The sequence below is a fragment of the Orycteropus afer genome, unplaced genomic scaffold, assembly GCF_000298275.1.
Source record: "Orycteropus afer afer isolate SDZICR_OR568_19922 unplaced genomic scaffold, OryAfe1.0 scaffold00058, whole genome shotgun sequence".
NCBI classification, from domain to species: Eukaryota; Metazoa; Chordata; class Mammalia; order Tubulidentata; family Orycteropodidae; genus Orycteropus; species Orycteropus afer.
Genome location: NW_006921645.1, coordinates 2255700 through 2264386, shown reverse-complemented (window position 1 = coordinate 2264386; position 8687 = coordinate 2255700). Strand labels below are relative to the sequence as shown.

General features: G+C 37.7%; 1 protein-coding gene across 1 annotated transcript; it reads left to right on the top strand.

The window, feature by feature from the left end:
• Positions 1-294: 294 nt before the first annotated feature.
• On the top strand, positions 295-5859 carry TTC32 (tetratricopeptide repeat domain 32). Its single transcript, XM_007939248.1, has 3 exons — positions 295-446; positions 4834-5000; positions 5732-5859. The coding sequence occupies exons 1-3, from the start codon at positions 295-297 to the stop codon at positions 5857-5859; spliced, it is 447 nt and encodes a 148-aa protein (XP_007937439.1).
• The last annotated feature ends 2828 nt before the right edge of the window (positions 5860-8687 follow it).

Below are 8687 nucleotides of genomic sequence, written 5' to 3'. Positions count from 1 at the left end.
TTGTGACCATCGGTCAGCAGTTCTGGAAAACAAGACTTGCGGGACCAACTATAATAACACAATTGCCTCTATTGGCGCCCACCCACGCCAAGCTTTTCTGGAGCACCAGAACTGCTGTCAACAGCCGACCATTTGTCTCGCGAGACGACAGGTCCTCAGAAGGCACAAACTTCGAGTGCTCTGAAGTTTCGCATTCATCCGGCGTTCCGGGATGCGGAAGTGGTTTGTGGTGTCACCTATAATCGCTCAGAAATCAACTCCCATTCTACTCTGAAAGCTAGACTTTGCACCGCTATGAAAAGGCAGCAGGGGCAAGTAAGCCACACCACCCTATCACTCGCTCACGCTCATTTCAAGAAAGGCGAATATGCGGAGGCCGAGACGCTGTACTCCACGTACATTGGCCAGTGCTACCGTGCAGACCCTGTAGGAGTAGGTTCTGGAAGGTAACGAACGCGAGAAGTGGACGTTGCCAAGTCTACCTGGGTGGGTGGAGTAAGTAATCTGTCCCGTTTGCTCAGACACTTGAGGGCACAATCAGCTAGCTCTTTGACTTGAGTCAACGCAGATGATGGAGCAGGCAGATGTTTATCTTCCCAGAAAGGCTGAGCGAAGTCTAGGGTGAGGGTGGCAGAGAGACCGGGGAGAGACTCCACTCACTAGAAGCCATCTCTTAGATGGCGGTGCGGGAGCCAAGAGGATAGCTGCCTCCTGCCGGTTTTTCCGCCGCGGGTCGCTGGCCGGGGACAGCCTTGGGCGCCGACTGCCTTTCATTCCGTCTTTTGGACGTTACCTACTCCCAGATCCAGAGAGCAGATAATCTAGAATAGATAAAGTCTTCCACCAGTCATTTAACAGGTGGAATATCGAGGACCCAGTTACTGGAAAGTGACATGGCCAGATAGTTCCTCTAGAACACTGCCGTTACCCCACAGCATCACACCAAGCTTACCCCTTCATTTGTTATTATGAAACAATTTAAGTATATAGAAAATAGTATAAGGAATTGCCAGGTGTCTGTCAATCGGCTTAAGCATCATCACTTCACCCACACGTGGATGTTTCCAAATGCATTTCTAAGTGTGTATCTGCTTTCATAGTGATACCGCCTCGAAAACCCAAGGAGGGGTCGCTGTGAGTTGGATCCGACTCGATAGCAGTGAATTTTTGAGTAGTAATATAACTACATATTCTTAAAAAGACAAGCACAGTACAGTTATTACCAGGTAATTGCTTAAGATCAACGACCTAGTCAGTATTGGAAGTTAACTCATTAACCAATCAGGCGGTTTTTTGTTGTTTGCATTATTAAAAAAAAGATTTGTTTCTAGCATTTGATTTAAATCAGCATGAGCATCCCGCCTGTTGTAATCTATAAGCATCCCTCCCTTTTTTTTTTTTTTGCAGTTTATTTGTTAAAGAGACCATGTCCTTTGTCCTGAGAGTTTCCAGTGTTTTGGATTTGCTCAGTGCATCCTCATGATGTCATTTAATGTGGTCCTCTGTCACCTGTATGGTTTGTGAATTGGTAGTTAAAGATTCAGATTTAATATTATTTCAAGGCTACTGTTAAAAAGAATCAGAACTTAGAGAAATTTGAACATGAGAGGTTTATGCTCAGCAGAAAAAGTAAATGGCTTGAAGAAGCTAGTGAGTACAATGAAGTGTATGAAAAGAACCTAAAAAACCAAAACCACTGCCATCAATAAGATGTCATAATGACCCTGGAGGACAGAGTAGAACTACTCTGTAGACTTTCCCAGGCTGCAAATCTTCACAGAAGCAGACTGCCTATCTTTCTCCCACAGACCCGCTGGCAGGTAGATTCAGACCAGGAACCTTTCAGTTAGCAGCGGAATGCATTAACCCTTAAGCCACCAGACCTCCTCATGAAGAGGAGGGAGAAAATTGGAAGTCAGCCATTGGCTAATCTTGACATGATTTATTGAATCCTGCCTTGCCTCTTTCACTGAAATCAACTAGTATCAGGTCACAAAATGGTCTCTGCCCCTCCATTCTATCTTTTGAAATTCAAATTTAGCAAGCTTGGTTACAAACAGGAATAAAAGGATTTGCAATTTTGGGTGAGAGAAAAACCATTGGCAGGATTAATTTTGGTCAGGAATTTCTTTACAGAGAGTATTTGGGTAAGAAAATCCCAAGTAAAGCAAGGTATCTGCTGTCAATTTCTCTCTTTGACACTACTTAGTAGGTGGTGGTGTGTACTTTCATCAGGAGGCAGGCAATGTCTGGTTGTTTCTTTTTGTGATGTTACTAGTCTAACTTGCTAATACCTGCTTGCCTGAAGCATTTAGGTTTATGCCTGAATGTTTGTTTGTTTCTCCACATTTTTCCTTCCTTGTGCTTGTTGATGGGTATGAGGTGGATCAGGATGAGAAAAGGTAACAGAGAGAAAGAGAGATTGACTACATAGCCATTTTGACAGTTTTGAGTGTTCTGCATTGTCACTCTCTCCCCACAGGAATTTGCATTTCTTTTTCTTTTTTTAACAGAATGACAGCTTGTGTTTTGTATTAGGTTAGGCTTAACTGAAACTGATGAAAAAAGATGAGTAGTGTTTTTGCAGTGTTAGTAACCTAACCTGCTGAAAGTTTCAAGAATAGACTCATCCAGTAGACTTCAAAAATACTCATCAGCAACAGGCATGTTGGTGGTCTGCAGTCCTATTACTCTCCCTCCTTTGCATATCTCAGCCTAAGAGCACAGGGTCTGTTTGTAGAAAATACATATCTGTCCCTCACAGCATCCAAAAAACCCAAACCAAAGTCCCTGCCATTGAGTCAATTCTGACTCATAGTGACCCCTCCTTGGGTTTCTGAGGCAGTATCTCTACGGAAGTAGATTGCCCAGTCTTCCTTCCAAGGAGTGGCTGGTAGGTTTGAACCGCCAGCCTCCTGGTTAGCAGTCAGATACCTTAGGCACTATGCCACCATAGCAGCCAGCTAGTAGAATGGGGTTCAGCCAGTCCTGGCTCTGCTGCATAAGCTAGTACCTTTTCTCAGCTTCTTTCTCATCTCTCAAAGGACCCTTCTATTTTCTTACACTTCTAAAACTCTTCTGGAAACTCATGGATTAAAATTGAATTCTGTCAATTATATAGTCCCCCCCACCCTTAAATATATCTTTCATAGTTTAAAGTTATTTTTAAAACACTGCCTTACGGAATCATTTTGGACCATTACTTTGATCCTTAAATACATTTCATTCTGAATGGTTTATAAATGTTCTTTTGATGTTCCCTAATTTCCTTTTTTTTTTTTTTTTTGGTTAAAGTTAACAAATGCTAAACGTCCATATTTGAATTAGGTAACTATATTAAATGCCGTTATAGAAAATACCATCATTAGCGAAATCTCAATATTACAAACAGTTTAATCCTCAACTGTTAGCCTGTGTCTTTCAAAAGATGAAACAAAATTTCAGTGAAAGGTAGATTTTTAAAATTTGTTGGTATCGTGCTTTTCTAAATTAAACATTTTGTCCTCTGAATATCAGAATTTGTGAGAAAGTTTAGAAGCTTACACATTAGTGACTAAAACCTTACTGGAGTCCTGAAGCTGCATTTTTATAACTCTTCCCTGGGCAGCAGTTCCCCTAGTATTCTAACAGAGATAGATAGAGGAAGTGCCCACTCCAGGTCTTAGCAGTGGTGCCAGTGGCATCCAGAAGTATCCTTGCACCCTAGTCTTTCAGTCTTAATTCACAGAACAGAAATTATCCCAAATTGCAGCTGTCACTTTGAATAGTCACTTTGAATAGTCACTTTGAATTGAAGGAGACCTCTGGGCTGTTAATCCTTGTTAATCCCAAGGTTTAAGATGTTAAGGGAAGTGACTTTTAGTAACGCTGGATACAATCACAAATATCTTCTGAGGACTGTACTTTGCACTAAGGGATAAAACGAAGAGATGAGACATGAGCTTAACCTGATATCATCTTTTGTTTGGTTCAAATTTGAGAATTCATTGGGATAAAAAAGGAAAACAGAATCAAATTTGATGCAGAACGGAATCTAGAATGTTCCATGCAGATGGTTTGTTCTGTGCAAAAGAAAGGGGCAGAGCAGCCCTATGGCTGTGACCTGTGGAGCAGGTGCCTGGTCAGAGCTGCCTGGGGCTTCAACCCTGTAAGGGAGGGTCTGTTCAAGTAGAGCTCCCCGGGCAGCCTCTGGTGGTCCTCAAATGCAGGGTTGATTCTGTGCACAGTCCCGAGGGAGATAAGAGAGCCCACCCACCCAGCAGGAAGCTGGCCTTGAGGGCAATAGCAGCCAAGAGAAGGGGTCAACTATCCCTCGAGAGCATTCCTTGGGATGGGTGTGTTGAAATTTCACCTAGAGCTAATTTCTGTTTCTTTACTGGTGGCAAATGATTTCATATGTCATTGCTTTAGGTCACTTAAGTATTTGAGAGTAACACTGATGATTCACTTTGTGACATTTTCATAGCAAACTTGAACTTTGGGCTGGTCTTCCCTCCTTGCTCATCATGTATCTGATCTTTTTGTCTTGCTGGAGTGTTTAGAAAATGAAGAGTCATTTTAATATATTCAGCAACACAAGTCGGCAGTGAGCTGGGGCTTTGAATGCACAGTGAATTTAATGTATTTTTCAGATTGACAGTATTACCCTACAAAAGTACATAACATGGTTAGACAAGAATTGATTCCATTTCTGCACTTTATTTCTTCAGCTTGGGTGTTGAGTGTAGTTACTACATATTAGAGGCTATGAAGTTGATAATTTTCCAAAGACAGTGAAAGGAAGAGAGGTAAATTTGGTAACAGTGTTTTTAATGTGAACTTTTTTGTTTGAAGCAAATGCAGCCTGGAGGATTTGGCTACTGCATATAACAACAGGGGGCAAATCAAGTACTTCAGGGTTGATTTTTATGAAGCCATGGATGACTACACATCTGCCATACAAGTCCAACCCAATTTTGAAGTTCCATATTACAACAGAGGATTGATACTGTATAGGCTGGGTAAGATTTTTTTCTTTCCCTGCTTTTGTCATTCACTGTATCTCTTATTTCTGAGCTTTCAAATGTTGTAATGCAAATGTGGTAATCATCAAGGCTTAAAGTTATGTGAAATTTAGGTTTAAAGCTGGTAACAAAGGAAGCGTACCAGAGTTTATTTTAGGCTTTCTGTAAGCATTAGAGACCACAGCAAGCACTGAGTGGGAATTGGACCTGGGCGCTGGGGTAAGCGTGACCCCATTACTTTGTGCCTGTGCGTCCCCAACTGAGAAATGAGGGTAATGCAGACGATCACCTGTGAAACTTTTCTGAGTTAACATCTTTGAAGACACATGAGACGGTATCCAGCGAAGGGATTTTAGATTCTTGAATTAAAAAGACTTAGTTACTATTTCATTTCATTTAGAGGGTTAAGAAGAAAAGTAACTGCCAGCTTCTTAATTTTACTGCAGGTGATGTAATTTTGTTGATATTTTATGACGATTTGGGCTACTAATGCGTTAAATCGCAATAAATATTAAATATTTTATTTTAGCTATATTATTCTTTAAGGGCATACAGAATTATTTTGGTATTCACATCATTATTAAAAGAAAAAAAATTATGAAGAGTTATTGAAAGCTCAGTAAATATAAAAGCAAAAGTATATATGCCCCCTATATACGTGTAGTATATAGAAATACTCAAATTTTGTTTGTTTTTTCCTCTTTTCTATTTTTTGGTTTTGGGTACAGGATGCTTTGATGAGGCTTTGGAAGATTTCAAGAAGGTTTTAGACTTAAATCCTGGATTTCAAGATGCTACTTTGAGTTTAAAACAGACTATTCTAGACAAAGAAGAAAAACAAACAAGAAATTATTGAAAATTTCAATTAAAGTGAAATACTAACTCATGACCCTAATTGTTTCTAATTTAAAATAGATATTGATTGACCTGTTTTGATTTATATTTAAAACAATGACATTTCTACATTAGCACTGAAAGTTAAAGGTAAGGTAGTTAATTTCAAATGGAGAGAATATTTGCTAAATAAAAGATTTACACCTTTTTATAATGTGTAAATATGTAATATCAATGTATAAATGTATATCATTACAATAAAATATTGAAAAGAGTATGTGATACTGTCTTCAGTGAAACATTTGGTATTTTTTATTCCCAACTTTTAAACATTTTACATCTATAGAAAATTGAAAGGAAAACACAATAAATGCCTGTAAACTTAAATTCACCAGTTAATATTCTATGACATTTGTTTTTTCTTATAATTTATATGTATAACTTTACTTTTTGCTGACCTCTTTGAAAACAAGTTGTAGATATCACCATACTTTGCTCCAGATATTTCAGTCCGTGTCTTCTAAGATTAAAGGCATTTTCCTTTACAATCACAGTACCATTATGACGCCTAATAAAATTAAAACTCCGATAATGTCATCTAAAGCCTATATTTAAATTGCCACAGTTGTTCCCAAAATATGTAGTTTTTATTTCCGATCTAGGGCCAGAGCCAGTCAAGTTTCATTACATTTCATTGTTGCATCGCCTTGAATTTTTTAAATTTAGAATAGTTCCTCCACTACCCCTTTTCCCCCATGGCATTCACTTTGAGCACTAAGCTATTTTATATAGCTGGGATAGACAGACAAACCTTTGGGCTTGAAAATAAACATATATCTGATAGAATTCAATTAACAATTGATTTATCTAGCAATCAATAACTCATATCAATAACTGATAGGTTAATAATTTAAATATTGAAAATAGTTTTCTTCTCTGGATAATGATGATAATTATTGTCAACATATACTGAATATAAGCCAAGCACTATTTGAAACTCTTAATAATTAATTGGGGGTGGGAGTGGAAAAAGATGTGAGGAGCAAATGAAAGTACTTCGTAAATACAAGCCTTTGAAAAAGATCATTTGGGGGCTGCCAACAACATTTGAATGAGTAAACTGTCATTATCAAGAATTGGGAAGAACTTGAAGGGAAAACAAGCCCTAGCTGGCCATGCCCCATCTGCTTTATTTTGTTTTTATTGTTCTGATTTGGCTTTCAAAGATACAGACGTTGCATCTTGGGATCTCTCATGCTGGTTTATTACTGCTGTGGGAAACTGTTGTGGGATGGAGATGACCTGAATCAGAGGAACATTTGTTGCCCCATTGTGTCTACAAAGAATGGTGACATCATGAACCCTAAAAAAATTTTTCTTTAAGTGATCTCATGAAGCAGAAAAAATAATTGCCCTATTTGTAGTTTATAAATAATATCTGGCAAAATACTTGGAGAATTTGGGCTGCAGGTGTATGAATATTAAGAGGAAATTAAGTTTGATGGTCTGGAAACAGTCTTTATTTCTACAAGTATTCATGTTTTCCAAGATGATTTATCCTGCCATTTGTTGGAAGTATCTATAAAGGAATTAATGAAGTTGCCTTAAAATGTAGGAAAATCCTTCTTAAGAAAACTTTTGAAAAACAGAAAACAAGATGCCGGGACCCTGGGAGAGCTTAAAGTCATTCCACCCAGAAAATCAAATACTTAAATAACTTTATTTTCTTTTGGCTCACACTCTTTTCTTTACTCTTGCCTAGGATCAGATGTAATACGAAAAAATAAAAACTTGTTAAAATTTCCGTTGGCTTGCTGGATTTTATTATTCAAAATTACTTCATCCTTTACCAAGGGGAAAAAAAGTGAAGTTCAGAATTAGGACTTGATGATTGGGGACCCAGGCACTTATTATTCTCTTAAGTTACGGGAAATAACTAAAAGATAATACATTTTTCTCATTTGTTTTCTTCAAAACATTAGATTCTAAATACTCAGATTTTAAGTATCTGACTATGTAATACTTTTGACATTGCCTTAGGATATTCTTTTCTATTGATTACCATTCCTGGTTTTTCTGTCTTTCAGTGGCCTCTCTACCCTTCCAATGCTATCCATAGTCCTGACCCCCGACCATTTTGCAGGCCTTCAATCTCTCTCAGTGGGGATAATATACTTCATCCTTGCCATTCAGTGCAAATTAAATCAGCAATTCTACAGACACTATCCCCACTATCTCCATCTCTGCCAGGTCTCGCCCCCTTAAAAATTTAAGTTTCACATAATTAAACCCCTAGCTTACCAGCTTTAATTGATCCTTGGAAACCTTCTGCTAAGTGAAAAGACATTACATGGAAAAAAAAATTGCATTAATTTTAATTGGAAAAATGATGCTTTCACAGCCCAAGATACCCAAATTATTTTTACAGATAGAAAAATACATCAGTTGAGCAAGTTTATATATGTAATAAGCAATTTGATAGTAAATAGTGTGTACATAAATTTTAATAGCATAAAACTTTCATTTTCTTAAAAAATCAGCTTTATTGAGATATAATTCACCCATTTAAAGTGTATAATTCAGTGGTTTTTACTATATTCACAGTTTCGGACCATTTTTAAAAACAAATTTATCATGTTTTTGGAGTCTTATGGACTTACTGCATGCAAAGTGCATTTAATAATAAGTATATAACAGAAAAGCACCATTAGGTAAATTAAAGGCTAAACATGAGAGTGTTCAAAACAAATGGTAATAGCACATGCCCAAAACAGACTGCAGAGTCTTCAGAGTTCATCCAAATATGGAGCACAATTTACATTTATTTTATTTGATATTTTTCTTGGACTA

Excerpts from the sequence above, each read along its gene's own strand:
- TTC32 (XM_007939248.1), top strand. The coding sequence starts at position 295 with ATGAAAAGGCAGCAGGGGCAAGTAAGCCACACCACCCTATCACTCGCT. Across the intron at positions 447-4,833 it reads GTAGGAGTAGGTTCTGGAAG|CAAATGCAGCCTGGAGGATT; the intron begins GTAACGAACGCG and ends TTTTGTTTGAAG. Across the intron at positions 5,001-5,731 it reads ATTGATACTGTATAGGCTGG|GATGCTTTGATGAGGCTTTG; the intron begins GTAAGATTTTTT and ends TTTTGGGTACAG.